Source organism: Dromiciops gliroides, chromosome 3, assembly GCF_019393635.1.
Source record: "Dromiciops gliroides isolate mDroGli1 chromosome 3, mDroGli1.pri, whole genome shotgun sequence".
Lineage (NCBI taxonomy): Eukaryota > Metazoa > Chordata > Mammalia > Microbiotheria > Microbiotheriidae > Dromiciops > Dromiciops gliroides.
The window spans coordinates 604,173,906-604,193,421 of record NC_057863.1 but is presented as its reverse complement, the minus strand read 5'-3'; the positions used below and the strand labels follow the sequence as shown (position 1 = coordinate 604,193,421).

The following is a 19,516-nucleotide window of genomic DNA, read 5'->3' as shown; positions in this document are numbered from 1 at the left end:
TACAAATCTACAAGGGCCGCTGTAATGCTGACGCCCCAGAAGAGGCAATGAGGCAGCAGGGCAGGAGCAACTGTGCTGGCTGGAGGACAGCCTGGATCCAGGCCCAGTCCCACCACGGCCTAGCCCAAGGAACATGACTTCCTCCAGGCCCAGGTTTCCCATCAGCACAACAGCAGCAACAATGACACAAGGACCAGCCCTGTGCCAATGCCAACAAGTGCTGTCACTCGTGCAAGCCCACTGTTCCTGTGCTCGCTGCCCTGCGTCACTAAGCCGCACAAGAACACAACTCAGAAGAGGACAGCGGCCCACAGTGCTCGGCTGCTAAGAGCCCCTACGGCTCCAGCACATGCGATCACATTTTTTCCTGCAACAAAGTAAAACTGAATTGAAAATGCAGGAGCTCTAGAAAGGGGCTGAACCAAATTAACAAATGAAAACTGTAAAAGTACTGGGGGGGGGGCCCCCTCCACAACCTGACCACCTGATTTGCAAGGAAGCCCCAAGTCATTGAGGCCCCTCACATGGCCCCAGAGGAATGGAGGGGCAAGCAGGTCCAGGACCATCAGGCTTTAAAATCCCTCTGTCTACACTTGCTGCTTCCTGCCAACTACCAGCTGCCCCAAACACACACACACACACACACACAGGGGCAGAAGCAGGGGTCAGATGGCTAGCAATGGCGATACGGCAGCAGCCCTGTGGACAGCAGCACAATGTCCTAAGGCAAGCACAGCAGTCACGTGGGATGGGTTTGGAGTAGGTCTGGGTTCTTTTGCCTACCTGTTTTGGAAAACAGGGTGGCCCACGCAGGGGTGGAGTGGAAAAGATACTGGATGTAAGAGGGGACAGCTCTTGGGCAATGAGACAAAGGAAGTCAGGGGACACTAACTGGACCTGGGATTTCACTGGGATAGATGGAGAAACACCCTGTACAGTGGCCGGAGCCCCAGATGGGGAAGTAACTTAGGTCAGCATCACAAGGCCCCTTTTTGTCAGAGATGGGGCTTGGATGCACAGGGCTCCTGGCTCAGAGACCACTTCTCTACCCACTGAGCTATGCTGCCTCAATGGACGTCTAGTGTTACATAAATGTGAGCTATAATTATTTTTATGGCACAGGGCCTATGGGATTGGAAAACGCTAGTCTTAGAGAAAGACTGGGGGGGTCAGAACTGGGGTTAAGTTCTGATTTTTCTAGGTACGTGACTTTTGAGCCTAAGTTTGCGGATCAGTGAAAGGGGTCAATAACACTTGTACCCGCCAGCTACCTCACAGGATTGTGTGGAAGGAGTTTTGTAATCAGAAAGCACTAAAGAAACAAGGCCCCTCTAACAACAGGCACCTTCCACCTCTGAAGATGATGGCATCCCAAGGGACAACAAACGGAGAGAACTGGGAGAACTAAGGAAAGACAAAAAGACACACGGGAAGCCTGGTATGAAATGGTCCAGGTGAACAAAAGAACTATCTATCCTAAGCACTACAACTGGGTCCAAGGGCAGCGAGTACAGTCCAAAGTACAGTCATGTGACCACTGGGGAGGGGGAGCAAATACCTTCGAAAGCCTTCTGTGCTCTTTCTGCGTCATCTTGGTTCTTGTCAGGATGCACCAATATGGATAACTACAACGACAAGGGGAAGTGGTCGCTCAGTTCAATCAAACACCCGCCCAGACTCCCTGGCAGCGTGTCCCCAGGACCAGGGATGGTCTGAAGCCCAAGGCCCCAGGAGAGGAAGCCACACCAAAGCAGAGAGAAGAGTCTCAGCAGAAAGACCTGCATTCTTGTTTTGTCCTGACCCTTACTGGGTGTGTGGTCTGCTTAGAGCCTCAGTTTCTTTGTCTGTCAAACAGAGTGACTAGTACTTGCACTAGCTACCTGACAGGGCTGCAAAAAGAACCAAATGCTCTCGGAGACTGTAAAGCAAAGTGATTTCCCCAAGACACTGGGAGCTACTGGAATTACTGAATGGGGAGTAACACAGACATGTATCTTGGGAAAATCACTTCAACAAATATGAGGACGGATCAAAATGGGAAGAAACAAGGCAAGGAGACTAATGAGTACACTGCTGTAAATGCCCTGGCGGGAGGGAACATGGGCCTGAATAAGGTGGTGGCTCTCCAGGTGGAGAGAAAGGGGCTAGGCGCCAAATGTACGTGGAGTTAGAAATGGTGAGATCTGTCCCATGATGGATGAGGTAGCAAAGTGAGGAGGCAGGAATGATGGTAGGATCTGAGAACCTTGGGGAGAGGGAGGCCGTGGTGTCCTCAACGGGAATGAGTAATGGAGAAGTTCAGTGAAGAACACCGAGGGCTGGAGGGAGATACTGAGCGCTATTTTGGACATGGTAAGTGGGAGAAACCTATGGCACCGCTAGCTTGAGATGTCCACCAGGCAGCTGGTAACGGGACCTAGAGCTAAGGAGAGACTGCTATAGAAACATTAGCCATTCTTCCTGTTATTTTCAGCATGTGACCTTTAAAAATGAGAGAAACTGCCAACATCTTAAAATAAAAACCCCAATTAAGACACAAAATGGTCAGGCAAAAAGAAATTCAGGTTTAATAAAGTGCTGGGTTTGAAAACAAGGACAGAATGGACCACTCAGGAAGGAAAACACACAGAGACACACAAGATGGGAAATAATTGAGGAGGCTCCATGGAAAAAGTCTGGCTTAATCACAAAATAAGTGAGTCAGCAATATATTAAAAAAGCAAGAATGAAGCCTGGAACATGCCATCTAAGAGCTGAGAAATGCAGTGTCTTGGTCAGGCCTTTCTGAAATCATTGGATGCACTTAGAGGGAGAGGAAGAAGTTGGAAGGTGTCCAGAGGAGAAGACGTGTTAAACAGATTGAAAAATGGATTTACAAGGAGAGGCTGGATGCAATGAGATTATTCAGTCTAAAGAAGAAAACGATGAGGTAAACTCAACCAACCAGGAGGTGTGGGATTTCTATAAAATGATCTCAACAGCCATCCCTGTGAGAATGACTGTGCATGAGAATGAGTACACAAAAGGATATGTTTAAGTGAAGGAGGACGAGACAGCTTTTCATAAAGTACTTTGGGGAAGGACCTCAGGAAAGGACACAGATATTGGACATACATACATACACACACAAATATAGAAATATCTGCTTCCTACATCTATAATACACACATATACAGAAACATTTCCTATATAATATAGTATTAACCTATAGGTGTGTCTTGTCTAATATCTATATCCTGTCCTGGAGGTCTGTCCCCAAAGCATCTCATGGAAAGCTATCTGGGCCTTTCACTTATACTGGTGAAAGACACAAGCAAGAGGAAGGGGTTAAAAAAAAAAAGGGAGAGAACTTGGAGGGGAGGAAAAAATCATATTTGATATATGGAAGCTTATTTAAAAAAAAAACTTTTTAGTCACATTGGAAATATTAAGTAGTACTATTTCTCAGGACCAAAAAAACTCTTTCCCTTTAGGAAACTGCCTTCCTCAGAGAACCAGATTAAAGGTGATGCCCCAAACTGAATTCATGCCCAGAGAAGAACTTCATCCTCCCAGCCCAGAAGTGTTTGGCACTAGGACACCCACCAAGAAAGGGCCCTTTATTCCAATGAAAGGGAGGCACTTCTGTTGCCTCCTAATCAGTAAATATCCCCAATACTGATCCCTTGAGGAGAGAAGTCTAGGAGGGAATGGAATGATGACCTGGTTACCCAATTATTTTGAAATGTTAGCCCAACCTGTATTTTTTTATATGTTGGGATTGTTCTTCAGGATTCCTCTAAATGTTCCCTAAAATTGTCTTGGGGCAAGAGTTACATCAGAAGGATGGGGACCATGGGCCACATTAAACATTTCTCTCTCCCAGCTAGAAATGTTTAGGTTTCAGATTACTTTTAAATTAAATAAAATTGTTTCTGGAAGATGTGAGCCTAAAACACATGGTACAGTGTGCATGTGTGTGTGTGTACACATACATACACACACATGTGTACACACACACACACACACACACACACATACACATTTACTTCCCTGAGCCCATCCCCACAGAGAGGGCTCATCCACACCTCAGGTGCCACTGACAGCATGTAAATGGTGGCTTACCTGCCTGAACCGCTTCTTGATTTCTTCATCTGTCACTTCGGGGTCTATCTGGAGAACCTATAAACACCAGAAGTGACCAGGTTAAAGAAGCAAAAAAAGATTTCCAAAACTAAGTCCATGACCATGTAATTTCTCTGAGCAAATCGATCAGTGGGGGCACCCACCCAAGGCAAAGCTACCCCTTCTCTTGGGTCATTTCTATGGCCCTCCAATGGCTGATTTTACCAGGAAAAAAGCACTCACTTTGCACACAGAGCCAGGCTCCCAACCCCCTCGATGTTACTTCTTCCTCTTCATCAATGAAAAAAATTCTTCTGTTCCATGGATATTTAAGCAGATATACAAAATGGAGAGGTGTGTTCTTAGGCACCACTGAGACCTCAATTCCCACCTCAGCCTGGCCACAGCAACCAGGTCAACAGCTGGGATTAGAGCTCAAGGCTTCACTTTGGCAGTGAAGACGGCAGCAGTTGTGGCCGAGTGTCTGACCAACACGCTAGTCTGGTTATCCCAAACCAAAGGTCCAGACAGTACAAATTCTGACCTCATGAGTTGTAGTTTCCTTAGCTTCCCTCGGACCAATAATTCTGTGAGGATCAGAGAATGTCCACAAAGTAGACATGATCAACATCACCAACATGATGGCATTTTCTAAGTGGTCAAGACTGAAATAAAGGAGATTTCTGTCATGCAGCCCATGATCTTCAGCAGAGCCCTGGTGGTTACTTCATCTTCCAGGCCAGGAAATGGCACTGAATGACAAAGGATAAGAAGGAAGGGTGGCAATTGAGTGGAAGAGAGTCAGACTCCATGTCAAGGATCACAGGACCACAAGTACAAAGCTAGATGGAAACTCAGAGATCATCAGTCTAAGCCCCTCTCTTTATAGATAAGAAAACTAAGGCCAAGACAAAATAAAGGACTGGCCTAAGGCCAACCAGGTGGTAAGAAAGAGACCTGAGGTTTGTATCCAGGTGACCTGACTCCACATTCAATGCTCTCTTCACTACACCAGGATACTTCAGGTCTATGAGAGAGGATTGGTTATTAGGGGAGCAAAGGAAGTCGCATCAGGAATGAGTCTGAGAAGGAAAAGAAATAACGATTATGGAACAAGGAAAGGAAAGGAATAAAAACGAAGCTCGGCAAAAGTTCAGCAGGTTCCAAACAGAAACATTAGGGAACAAAAGGTTACCACTGACACGGTACTGGCATACACCTGAACTTCTGCTCCTAATAAGTCTCCATCCAAAAGGACCCCAGAGGGGTTGTTCTAGGCCAAGAACATCGGATGGGTGGGAGAGAGTGCGTCATCACCACAGTCAATAGCAATGAGACAGCTATGAGGGATCCATGTCCGAAACACAGTTTGGGATGAAAGACAAAAGACAAAGCACAATATGTTTGAAGAAAGTAATCATTAAGTAATAAAGTAATCATTAAGGGATCAGTTCAAAAAGTGTGGATGTGCCAGACCACTGAAACAGAACCTCCTGAGGAAAGGAGTGAGTGAAGGAACAAAGGCCTACAAAAGGATGTGCGATAGTTAGTGATCTGGGGAAATCAACACAACCCAAATCAGCCAACAAGCTGGAAAACTCAGTGACCAGGATGATGCCAAGGGAAAAATGACCAACATAAAGACAAGCTCTGAAGAGCTGACAACTCAATGGTGGTCCCCAATACTGACACAGAACTCCCCCTAAAGCAGAGAGGCGTGAAACTGCTAAGGCAGAAGCTCGAATCTATGATCTGATGCGGTCACTCTCTCCGGTGTTTTTACTGAGCTCTTTTTCCTTGTTACGAGGAAGAGTTCAATTTGGAGATACGTGTGTTAGAGTTTGAAGTGACTGTGATGTAAAAATATCGATAAAACACTTTTTGTAAAGAATCAGTGATGATGGCCATCGTCTTCAGAGGCAGTGGGGCCTAATGGAAAAACCACTGAGACTTGATGACCTGGATTCACGTCCCAGCTCCAACACTAGTTGTGTGACTGTGAGCGATGCTTCTAGACATTTCTGACCTTCGGTTTTCTGAAAGGTAAAACAGGAATGCTACTTTTATGATCTGCCTATCACAGCGGTGCAAAGTATTTTGTAAACCACAAAGGGCTGTATATAAACAATGTAACATTTACCAGAGCAGATCCGAGTTCATCTACTCACAAAAATGGGACTCCCGAGAAAAAAGGACTCTAAGAATATGAAAATTAAGGTAAAAGAAAAGGTACTTTGACATTGAGAGAGATGATCTGAGGAGAATAAGCGGTTTCCCCCGAGTCTCCAAGATCAAACTGGATGACTACTTGTGTTGTGCTAAATTAAAATTTTTTTCAATCTACAAAAATCTACCTTCTCACCCTCCCACGCAGCCCATCACTGAGAAAGAAAAACAAGCCTCCTATCACAAACATACAGAGTCAAACAAATTTCCACATTAGCCACATTTTTAAGTATCCCTCTGAACTCCATCTCTCACATCTCTATCAGAAGGTGGGCAGCAGGTTTCCTCGTGCATTCTCTAGATTCACAGCTGGTCATTATACTCATCGGAATTCCTAAGTCTTTCAAAGCTGTCATTACAATATTGCTGTCAACGAAAATATATAAACTGTTCTGGTCCTGCTCACGTCTTCCTACAGAAATTCTTACAGGACTCCCCAGGTTTCTCTGAAACCATTTCCTTCATCATTTTGTAGAGGACAATAGCATTCCATCACATTTATAAACCAGAACTTCTATAGCCAATCTCCAAAGGATGGACACCCCTTCAGTTTCCAACTCTCTGCAACTTTAAAAAGAGCCATAAATATTTTTGTACAAGAGTTTGTTTTGGGGGCAGCTAGGTGGCACAGTGGATAGGAGCACCAGTCAGGAGGACCAGAGTAAAAATCTGGCCTCAGACACTTGACACTTATTAGCTATGTGACCCTGGGCAAGTCACTTAACCCTGATTGCCTCATACACGCACTTTAAAAAAAAAAAAAAGGATGAAAGAAAGTTCATCTACTCTCCTCATTCCCTTCTCTTTCTGTATCCATTTAATGAAATGTACTTCTGTACCCAAATATACGTGTATTCTTCCCTCCTTTGACCAGCTGAGTGAGGTTCAAATGTCAGTCACTCCCCTACCTCCAACTCCTTGTTTGTAGACTTCTATCTGTGCACCCCAATTAAGTGAAATAATTTCCCCTCAACATCCTCTCCCTTGTGTAGTCCTCTTCCCCTCCCTTTGTATTCTTCTTTTAAGATCATTAAAATATAATAGAATCACTCCTAGGCCCTCTCTATAAGCCCTAATGATAATAGGATTCAGAGGGGACACATGTATCATGTCCCTGTATTAGAATGTAAACAGACCTTGTCTTAGTTTTTAGTTCTTCACTCAAGTTTAACATTTTATGCTTCTCTTGGCTCCCATGTTAACACTTCAAAATTCCCATACAACTCTGGTCTTTTCATCAGAAATGTGTGGAAGGGGGCAGCTAGATGGCGCAGTGGATAGAGCACTGGCCCTGGAGTCAGGAGTACCTGAGTTCAAATCCGGCCTCAGACACTTAACACACACTTACTAGCTGTGTGACCCTGGGCAAGTCACTTAACCCCAATTGCCTCACTAAAAAAAAAAAAAAAAATGTGTGGAAATCCTCTATTTTATAAAAGTTCTAATTCTTTCCCAATTTTGCTAGATAAGTCATTCTTGGTTGTAAGCTCTTTGCTCCTTCACGGTGGTGTTTGCTAACTTATGTGTGATCCTAACTGTGGCTCCTCAGTACTTGAATTCTTTCTTTCTGAATGCTTGAAGTATTTTTTTCTTTGACCTGAAAGCTCTGGATCTTGCTATGGTGTTCCTGGCAGTTTTCATTTGCGGGTTTCTTTCAGGACGTGATTTGTGGATTCTTTCTATGCTACTTTGCCTTCTGGTTCTAAAAGATCTGGCCAGTTTTCTCTTATGATTTCTTGAAACATGATGTCTAGGCTTTTGGATTATTTTTTTTGGGGGGGGAAGGGGAGTGTCATGCTTTCAAGTAGTCCAATGATTCTTAAATTTTCTTTCCATGGTCTATTTTCCAGGTCAGTTTTTTTTATTATGAAATACTTCATATTTTCTTCTTCTATTTCTTCATACTTCTAACTTTAATATTTCTGGTAATATCATGTAATCATTAATTTCTATTTGTTCCTCTCTAATTCTCAGATAGTTTACTGCTTAGGTACCACTTGGTACCTCTTGTACTAAGCTGTTAATTCCCTTTCCAATTCTTTCTTCTATAGCCCTCATTTCTTTTCCAATTTTTTCCTCTAGAACTCTCATTTCATTTATGAAAATATTTTATACTTTTTTTAAAACTCTTGTTTCATTCCATTAGAATTCCATGAATTCTAGTTGAATTTGTGCCCCAGCTGTGTTTCTCTTCAAGATTTTGCTTGTAAATATTTTGGAGTTATTCTCTTCTGGGTTCAAGTCATCAGCATACCAGCTTTTTATTGTAGGATCCTTTTGTTTGCCCATTCTCCCAGATTACTTCTTAACTTCGTACTTGATATTAAGGCTGGCATTTCTGGAAGGGATGCCTAGGCTGCTCTCACAGTTACTTTCTTTGGGTATTAAGTACCGTGTTATTCCAGAGTCTCAAGGACAACTCAGGCTGGGGTCATGAAAGCTTTCAGTGCTCCCAAAGTGGTCTGATGGAGGGCAAGTCTGATCACTTCCCCCCTGATCTGAACTCTACAATTTCTTTACCTGGGTTTGGGTCTGAACAACACACTTGTGGGGCTTACCTCATTTGGCCATGAGACTACTGCTAGATTCAGCCAGTATCAGACATCTGGAACGCACTGTTGGTTCAGAATGATGGAACTGTAGGATTCCCTTTGGTCTGGGATTCCTGCCCTGGTTATTACTCCGTAGGCTTCAGACAAGGCTGGGGACTGGAACTTAGACCCCGCTCTACTCCTGGCATCTGAGCCACACAGCTATTGACTGCTTCTGAACTTGCTCATTGCTCATGATACAGCCTAGGGCCTAGAATCACACCCTGGATCTGTGACCTGGAACTGGGAACTGAACAATAAAGCTGCCAGTTGGCACTTGTTCCTGCACCCTATGCCATGGAAGGACCCTCTATGCTGGATCTAGGACTTCATCTTGCCCTGATGCACAGCCTCTCCCTATAGAAGAGGCTCTGTATGATGGGATCCTGGCTGACTGTGCTCTCAATCTCCAAAGATCGAACATCAGTCTGTCTCCCTATGCTGACTTGAGATTTTAAAAAAATGATTCACTGTCCTTTTCCCCCCTAGATTGCTCAATCAGGATTCAGTCTGGTACACTTTTTAAATGTGACTGGAAAAGCTGAGGGGCATGAGTGAGCTCGCTGTCCTTTTTTCTGATATTCCACCATCTTGAGATAGCTAGGTGGCACAGTGGGTATAGTGCTGGGCCTGGATTCCAGAAGACATCTTCCCGAGTTCAAATCTGGTCTCAGACATTTACTAGCTGTGTGATCCTGGGGAAGTCACTTCACCCTGGTTGCCTCAGTTTCCCCATCTGTAAAATGAGCTGGAGAAGGAAATGGAAAACCACTGCAGTATCTCTGCCCCTAACATAGTCATGAAAAGTCAGACAACTGAAACAAGTAAATAACACCACCACCATCTTGGCTTTGCCACTCCACTTTGAAAACTTTAAAGTCTGGATGACTATTTGTTGGCAGTGAAATACAAAGGGTATTCAAGAGGTCTAAGTTGGATTAGCTCACTTCTTGCATCCCTTCCAATTCTAATTATGTGATTCTTCAAGATTCTGAAACTTGGAGGCTCATGCTCTAAAGATGAATAGGATGGGGGGCAGCTAGGTGGCACAGTGGATAGAGCACCGGCCCTGGATTCAGGAGTACCTGAGTTCAAATCCAGCCTCAGACACTTAACACTTACTAAGCTGTGTGACCCTGGGCAAGTCACTTAACCCCAATTGCACCACCAAAAAAAAAAAAAAAGATGAATAGGATGGAATCCAAGATATATAAACTTATGATAATTCAATCTGAATTCAATTTGAGTCGATGCACATTTACAGAACACCTGTGATCCCAACCAGGGAAAAGGCAACCATGAAGATTAGACTGGTGACCACAAACTAGCAAAGATGGCAAAAGATGCAACAGGCAATAATGGAACACTTGTGGAAAGTACACAAATGCACTTTTGGTGGAGCTGTAAAGTGGTAAATCCATTCTGGAAAGTAAATAAAGTAACTAAAATGCTCACATCCTTTGACTCAGGGATTACAATACTAGGAATGGAGGTCTTTGTTTAAAAAAAAAAACAAAAGCTCCATATATACCAAAACATTTAAAGCAGAACTTTTCATGGCAGCAAAGAATTGGAAACAATTGACTGGAAAATGGCTAAACATACTGTAGCACATAAATGTAATGGAATTTTACTCCACCATAAGAAAGGACAAACATTAGGGGCGGCTAGGTGGCGCAGTGGATAGAGCACTGGCCCTGGAGTCAGGAGTACCTGAGTTCAAATCCGGCCTCAGACACTTAACACTTACTAGCTGTGTGACCCTGGGCAAGTCACTTAACCCCAATTGCCTCACTAAAAAAAAAAAAAAAAAAAAAAAAAAAAAAAAAAGAAAGGACAAACATGATAAATACAGAGAAGCATGGAAAGACTTATATGAAGTGATGAAAAGTAAAGTAAGCAGAGCCAGGAAAACAATATATACAAGGACCACCACAACATAAATGGAAAAAACAACCACAAAACAGTCAAAACTCCCCTTTTGCAAAGAGTGAGGTACATGGAAAAGTCAAATATTTTTCAATGTACTGAGTGGTTTAATTGAACTTTCTTCTCTTCCTCCTCTTTTTTTCTTTTAAAAAATTCTTTGTTACAAGGGATGTTTGTCCAGGAGGTGGAGGGAATACAGAGAGAAATCTAGGTGACATAAAGATTAAATATGTCAATAAAGATCTATTTTTTAAAAGAAACATTTTTAAAATTATAAGAAGATTATCACTGGGGCAGCTAGGTATATGTCACTGGGGCACAGTGGATAGAGCACCAGCCCTGGACTCAGGAGTACCTGAATTCAAATCCGGCCTCAGACACTTAACACTTACTAGCTGTGTGACCCTGGGCAAGTCACTTAACCCAAATGCCTCACTAAAAAAATAAATAAAATAATAAAATATATATATATATATCACTGACTATAATAATGTAAAGAGAAACCAAACTCTAACTGTCATGACCAATCTTTTTCTTTGTTTTTGTTTTGTTTTGGTGAGGCAATTGGGGTTAAGTGACTTGCCCAGGGTCACACAGCTAGTAAGTGTCAAGTGTCTAAGGCTGGATTTGAACTCAGGTTCTCCTGAATCCAGGGCCGGTGCTCTATCCACTGTACCACCTAGCTACCCCTGTCATGACCAATCTTAATCCCAAAAAAGATAAAATAAGTACTCCTCATTCCTTCTGGTAGACAAGTGGGGGCAGGAAGAATATAGATGTGGAACATTGTATACAAGGTCAGTTTTGCTTCACTGTTTTTCACTATCATAAGGGAGGGTATATCTGGAAATGACCAGTATAAAAACAAAAGGCATCAAAACTTTTTTGGGGGGGAGGTTTTTTCTTGGGGGGGGGGGGGGGCAATGAGGATTAAGTGACTTGCCCAGGGTCACACAGCTAGTAAGTGTCAAGTGTTTGAGGCTGGATTTGAACTCAGGTCCTCCTGAATCCAGGGCTGGTGCTTTACCCACCGCACCATGTAGCTGCCCCCAAACTTTTTTTTAAAAAGGGGTGGGGGGGCAGCTAGAGTAAGCCATACCTAAAACAGAATACCATTTATAGCATGCCCAGAATGTTGCGATCCAGCCTTTGCTTGGAGTTCCCCAAAAGGGGAACCCATTACTTCAACAGGAAACCCAATACACTTTTGGACAACTTTAAGAGTTTTGGGGTTTATTTTTTTACTTTACGTCTATCCTGGATCTGCCTCTTTGCAAGCTTCCATCCACTGGTTCTCATACTGTCCTCTAAAGCCAAGCAGAACAAGTCCTTTACTCCTCCCACCTGACAGACCTTCAAATATCTGAAGACAAGTATTGTGTCTCCTCCCCATCCAAAGTCTTCTCTTAAGTTAAACAGTTTCAGTTCCTTCAATCGAACCTATTACAGCATGATCTCAAAACACTACCTGCCGTCCAGCTTACCCCCATAGCAAAATGTGACACCCAGAATAGAAAGCAATGCTTCAGCCCTGGGACACACAAGGCAGATAACAGAGGAGGTATCATTGTTCTCACTCAAGACAGTGTCCAACTGTTCAACAAATCTATGACTTTGCTGATGTGAGTGCTCCTTCCCACGATGCCAGTAGAGACCCAGCCATGCCTATGACCCTCATCTAGATTCTCTTCTTATTTATACCACACTGTCTCTCCAGGGATATACTGGACACATCCCTAACATTATCATAGCTACGGGGAAGTCACTTCAACTTTTTGACCTTCAAGATCCTCACCTATAAAGTATAAATAATCATACTTAAACTACTAATGTGAGGAAAGGGCTTTTTATAAACATTGATTTGCTGTCTAGATAGTATTACTGTAAGGGATTAAATGTTTTGCCTATGAATTTAGCTAATGAAGTTTCTTTCCCTTATTCCAGGTGAAACAAAGAGAAAAAAGATTCTATTTTAACATCAAAAAACCAGATTGGAAGACTGACTTGGCTCGTATCATCTTCTTTCAGGCTGTCTAAGATCTCAACCCCTTCCAATCCAGCTTCCCTCCCCACTACTGAACAGAAACCATTTTCTCCAAAAGTCACTCATGACCAGCACATCAAACAGTTTCTTCCCTGCCCCCCATCCTCCTCAGCATATGACACAATGAATCTTCACTCCTTCCTCTTACCCCTTCTTGGTATCTTTCTCATCATCTGGCTTCGTTAACATTATTCCCTCGTGATTCCTGACCCATTTCTCTCCATCCATTCCTGGATCTTCATCTTCCTTTTAAACCTTAGACATGGATGTTCTCCAAGGTTCTCATCCAGGTCTTTTGTTCGCTCTCTACAATCTCTCCCTGAATATAAATATCACCTACAATTCTTTTTGTTAAATTTACAGATAGCATAAAAACTGTATGACAACACCCCTTTAAATTATCTCCATGTAAGTAATTGCAGGAGAAAACACTAATCACTACTGATAATACCATGTATATCCTACTTCTCAAAAATAAAAACATAACATGAGAAACATCGAAGCAGATCTCCTAAAACATCTTTAAAAATCTAACCAGTTTATAAATTGATGTTAATTTTTTTTAAATAAACAGAATAATGAAGATACTGAGGAAGCATCCCAATCACAAGGTGACTAGAGCTATGCCTTCCACACTACTGGGGTTAAGAGCATGGTGCCCCTGCAATCTGGAAAATCCACGGAAAATTTTTTGGCCCTCCCTTTGAACCAAAGAAGTCTGAATTATGGTACTGAAAGATAAAATCAGTTAATACTATACAATTACATATATATATTTTATGCATCTCTGAGTTTCTAAGCTTTTTCTGGGTCATCTTCTGGCCTTTGTGCGTCATCTGCAACTTCTGCAAATCTCCCCCAAAATTCCCATTTAATTTCTCATGCCAACCTGCAATATATTGAAACCACAATGGGGAAAGTCGTGATGTAGGAAGGACAGCTATACACTGAAAGTTATGGTTGATGAAAAAATAATAGCAAATACGAAGAGAAAGGAACCTGGAATTTTGGAGTATGGCCTTCAACCAAACCATTGTTAAGTTCACTGACAAGCATATCCTGCTCCAATACCACCCATTCTCTCTCATTTTTTTTTTTTGAGGCAACTGGGGTTAAGTGACTTGCCCAGGGTCACACAGCTAGTAAGTGTCAAATGTCTGAGGCCAGATTTGAACTCAAGTCCTCCTGAATCCAAGGCCAGTGCAAGTTCAATTGGGTTTTCAAAACTCCACTTACAAAATAAATCATCCGTGTGCTCATCTTCTGTGAAAGTGCTTGATATGGTGAAAAAATAAGTCAGGACTACCCCAACAATTAGAAGACAAACTCACCTCAAATGGGTTCAAGTTAAAATAAGATGATCCAGGCCGGGTCAGTCTTTCAATCTGATTTTTTGACGTTAAAACAGAATCTCTTTTTTCTATTTGTTTCACCTGGAATAAAGGAAAAAAGGTTCATTAGCTAAATTCAATAGGTGAAATACATATATTATATATATATATATACATATATATATATGTATATATATATATATATATATATATAAATCCTTTATAATGATAATATCTAGACGCAGGTCAACGTTCATAAACAGCCTTTTCCTCATAACATAGTAGTTTAAGATTATTTATACTTTATAGATGAGGATCTGGAAGGTCAAAGAGTTAAAGTGACTTCCCCATAGCCACAAGACTAAGTATTAGAGTCAGGTTAACTATAATAAAGTTAGTGACGTGCCCAGTATATCTCAAGAGAGCCAACGTGGTACAATACAAGATGTACTGGAGATACAGCAATACCCCTACTAAGCCTGTACCCAATAAAGAGAGAAGGAAAGTTCCCTCCATACAAAAATAGTTATTAGGGGGCAGCTAGGTGGCACAGTGGATAGAGCACCGGCCCTGGAGTCAGGAGTACCTGAGTTCAAATCTGGCCTCAGACACTTAACACTTACTAGCTGTGTGACCCTGGGCAAGTCACTTAACCCCAATTGCCTCACTAAAAAAAAAAAAAATAGTTATTAGATGCTCTTCTCGTAAGGGGGAGGGAATTACCAAACAAATTATAGCATACAAATGTGATGGAATATTATTTATAAATAAGAAACTGTAACAGATGGTTTCAGAGAAACTGTTAAGACATGCAAAATAATGAACAGTGAAGTAAGCAGGACCAGAAGAATGATTTATATAGTAAGTACATTATTAAAAACAAACAATTGTGAAAGACTTAAGGACTATTCGATGCAATGACCAACTAACCCCAAGTCCAGAGGATTGGTGAGGAAGCATGCTACCACAGGAGAAGCAGCTCCTGAGAGAGGGTGATGGACACAAGGCAGTTTTTGGACATGGTAAACATGGGTGTTTATTTTGCATAACTATGCTTATCTGTTACAAGGAATGTGGTTTTCTTTTTTTCCTCACTGGACAGAGGGTTGGCATTAAGAGGAGAGGGGAACCAGCAAGAGTGGTAACCAAAAAAGCAGGGGCATGGGGGGTGGGTAGGTTTCTTCACTGAAGCATTTAAAATGCACGAGAAGCAAATTTAAATTGAAATAGACAAGCATGATCATTTTGAAATGAACATGTCAGATTTATCATTATTTAAGAAGCAAAATGCACATAAATTCTTGGTTTCACAACTCTTCTGTTCTACTTTGTAAATGAAAATGTTCATTTTTAAAATTCAGAATTTTCAAGAGATATAAAAAGAGACAGAAGACGACAGAGAAAAAGATGGACAGAGGCAGACACTGCACTAGACTTTAAGAGACCTGTGTTCAAATACCTGAAGACATTTACTCATTGTGTGACATTCTGAAAGTCACTTACCATCTTGGGAGACTTCATTTATAAATGGAGATAATATCTGTAATTCTTATCTCACCAGGTTGTTATGAGGATCAAATGACACAATGTATGTAGTAACATATAAATGCCGGCTATTATGATTACTGTTATTATCCCTAACTTGAAGGCAAGTATTGGAAAGTAACTCCCCTCCCAGGAAACACGTCCTCAGAGACAAAACTCTGTTGCCCACCTGGAGAACTGTTCTAAACCCAAACGTTATTTATTATCTCAAACCTTTGCAAAACGTAGTCAAAAGGACTTTAGGAACATGAAATCCTGATCAAGATTGAGGATCTTCCCTATCTAATCAAGTCCCACTGAGGAGGCAGAATAAAACTTGGCACAAAGGCAAGAATACCCTTTTAGGTAAAAAGAACACTTGAAAAAGTGAAGGAAATGTATGGTCAGTGTTTCCAGAGTAAGTTTGATCCTTAAGTCAGTCACTCTTAAAGGGATATAATTTAGAGCTATAATCAAACTCAAAGATCATTTAGTCAAACCCCTCCATTTTTTGAAGGTGAAGAAGCAGAGGCTGGTTAAGGAACTTGAATTACAGAAGTAATGGTGATAAGATTTGAACTCAGTTGATCTCACTCCAAGGCCAGCATTCTTTACACTATCCTGCCTGCCATTTGAGATCAGGCTAAGTCACTTCCCAGAATTTTGAGCTCGAAGGTAACTAACTTAGAGAGCATCTACACCAACAGTTCTTAATATTTTTCTAACAAGGATCCTTTTGGCCCCTCATCAAAACAAATTGTAAAATTACTGAAGGATATAATCCAATCTCCTCATTTTACAGTAAAGAAATCTATGACCCAGAGAAGTTAACCAGGTCACAGAGGTAAAAAGGAAATGCACTGGGATTGAAGCCCAAGTCTTTATCTGTTTTCTGCTTCTCTTCAACTATTCCTCTGGAATTCAATGCTACCATACCAATGTCAATTTCCACGGAAACAATGTCTCCCAAGTAATTGTAATGGGTGTAATCCCCAACAAAGGATTCCACTTTAGCCTCCAAAACTCTACCTTTGCTTCTCTCCTGCTGCAGGAATGTCACTGCTCCTCTCCTTTCCCCTCCACCCTTACAAAAATTCTTTACACTAGGAGCCAGTGTTTGTAATCCAGGAAGCAAGCCTCTATGATATCAGAGCTGAGGAGGCAAAGAGGACTGTGAAAAGAGCACAGGACATGAGAAATAGCTGAACAGATATAAAAACACCAGCTTGCTTGTGGGACTTTGAAAAAATCACTTACACTTGTTCGGCCTGTTTCCTTTTCTGAAAAAGGGGAGCAATATTATAACATAGCCAACCTCACAGAAACGTTGACAATATTCAATTGAAAACACGAGTGTACAAGTTAGTACAGTATTGAGAATTCTGTTCTCTTAAACACACAACTGCATTTCTAGGAAAATCCTTAACCTTTGTAGGATAACTGATACTAAAAAATGTTTTGTTCAATTCTGAAAAGACTGAAGCTTTGACTACGAGACCCTGAACTTTTCTTCTTTTATGACAGAGAAAAATTCAAAAAACTTACAATGATTTGTTATTAAGTTCCCTCTGTAGTGAAATGAAGGGATTGGACCAAACAGTATCTTCCAGATCTAAAACTGTGACATTGGGTGGGGGGCTGTACACTTCCCCCCAACAGAAAGCAGCTACAAAGAGGGAGCTATAACAATCTGTGCTATGTAGTGATGGCAAAGGAGTGGCAGTTAAATTCTTCCCTACCCCCCCCCCAATACCCCAACAACCTCTGCAAACTTGGTGTATCACTGGGGCACTGACCCTTTAGAGAGACTGGTGAAGCCTGTGCTCCCCCCTTCTCAGAATAGAGTAAATACATAAAATTAAATTAATAAGATTACAAAGGAAGCCAATTTTGTTGAAATTATTATCAAAATTAAAAAAAAAAATTTTAAACCACAAGTTCATGGACAATGGGTTTCTAAGAACCCCTGGAGTAGGATATAGAGCTCTGACCCTATAGTCAGGAAGAACTGGGTTTGAATTCCACCCTAAACATTTATGAGATGCTCAACCCTGGGCAAATCACTTTACCTCTTAAGCTTCAGTTTCCTCATCAGTAAAATTCAGACCACCTGAGACCGTCAAATGAGATCAATCAATCAACATAACTGACTTACCACGTGCCAGGCATTGTGCTAAAAGCTGGCAATATCAAGACAAGCTTGAGACAGTCTTTGCCTTCAAGAAATTGACATTCTCCATTAAGGACAGGCCTTGAGATTTCATTGCCATAAAGCTCCTCACAAACGTCTGCTATCGTTATTATTACTTCTTCCTCGGTCAAAACAAGGTGAATGTACATGCCAGAGAAGGCCTGTGGCAAACCTAAGGGTCTCAGCCTGAAGTGCTGCTCCCGGATCTCCAGCCCTGCAAACCTGTTTTCAGGTGGAAAGGCTGAGATCCAAGGGAAGGGGAGGGACTAATACCAGATAGGTGCTGCTTCCCGCAGTAGCAGAAGAGGAGGAGGGAAGAAAGGGGGGGGGGGGCAGCAGAAAGAAGGAAAGGGGGCAGCATGAGGAGGAATATCAAGAGAGAAAGAGGTGGGTAACGAGAGAGAACGAACAGCAACATGAGAAAGGGACACCAAGAGGAAAGGAGGGACAACAGTTGGGAGGAAGGGGGCAGCAGCATGAGAAGGGGGCAGCAAGAGGGGAGGAGGGAGAAACAGGAGAGGGGGCAGCAGAAGGGAGAGGACGGCAGCATAAGGAAGGGGGACAACGGTTGGGAGAAAAAGAGGGGCAGTGGAGGGCAGCAAAAGGGAAGAATGGGGAGGCAAGAGGAGGAAGGGAAGGGGGTAATGAGAGAGAGGGAGACGAGGGGAGGGGACCATGGCAATGGAAAGGGGAGCACAGACCCAAAGACAGAAGAGTTGGGGCGGGGGTGGGGGGGGAAGACCCGAGGGTAAGCAGAAAGAGTGACTGGGGAGAGGAGCAAAGAGCAGGGAGAAGCCGGGGAAGGGAGCTGGGAGAGGGAAAGGAGTACCCGCGCTGGAGGGGGAGCCGGAGAGGGCGGGCCCAAGGCCCGGAAGGAGGCGGCGACGCCAGGCCCGGCACAACCAGCCTACCCTGAGCGGCCCTCCGGCTCTTGCTGAACGGCAAGGACCGTCACTGCCGCTACGGGCCGAGCTCCCGGCACAGCCGGGACCGCTGCCTGACTCACCTCGCTGTAGAAGGTCATAAACGCCTCTTCGGTGCTGCCGCCGCCGCCCGAGGCCCCACTTTCCCCCGAAGCCGCCATTTTCCCCAACCCAGCCACCACGTGACCCCCGAGGCCGCAGACGCCGACACACGTGACAGCGACCTAGCGTCTACTCAGGCTCCGCCCCCCCGGCGCTCCGGGGCTTCCTCTTAAAGGGCTAGTACACACTTCTAGTACATGCTAGAACAAGATCCGCCTGAATCTTGAACTCACAGCATGGGCCCGATTTCCCCACCCCTTCACTCCCCCACCCTCCGCTACGCTCTCGGGGGACCATGCCGGTCTAGGAGCTGAACAGCCAGTGGATCGTAGAATAACAAAAACATCACAGCCCATCCTTTATTTGTACCATTAGCTGCCGACACTTATACATACTCTTGTCCCTATGTGTGTGTGTGTGTATGTATAAATACATATATACACGTGTGTAAGTATACGTGTGTATGTAATGTCACTGGCAAGGTTAGAGCGTATATCTATTACAATTATATTTATAAAAGATTTTAATGTAGCCAGCCTTTTAACAACTTA

The 19,516-nt window shown here is 42.9% G+C and overlaps 1 protein-coding gene across 2 annotated transcripts in view; it reads right to left on the bottom strand.

The window, feature by feature from the left end:
* The window catches only part of DNAJC8 (DnaJ heat shock protein family (Hsp40) member C8), a 28,457-nt gene extending 9,393 nt beyond the window's left edge, over window positions 1–19,064 (bottom strand). For both annotated transcript variants that reach the window (XM_043998024.1, XM_043998025.1), the window contains exons 1-4: window positions 18,947–19,064; window positions 14,226–14,327; window positions 4,105–4,161; window positions 1,559–1,625 (exon numbers count right to left, since the gene is read on the bottom strand). In XM_043998024.1, the coding sequence (XP_043853959.1) occupies window positions 1,559–1,625; window positions 4,105–4,161; window positions 14,226–14,327; window positions 18,947–19,024 (304 nt within the window). In that variant the 5' untranslated portion in view covers window positions 19,025–19,064. The remainder of the gene's footprint in view (window positions 1–1,558; window positions 1,626–4,104; window positions 4,162–14,225; window positions 14,328–18,946) is intronic.
* Window positions 19,065–19,516: the final 452 nt, after the last annotated feature.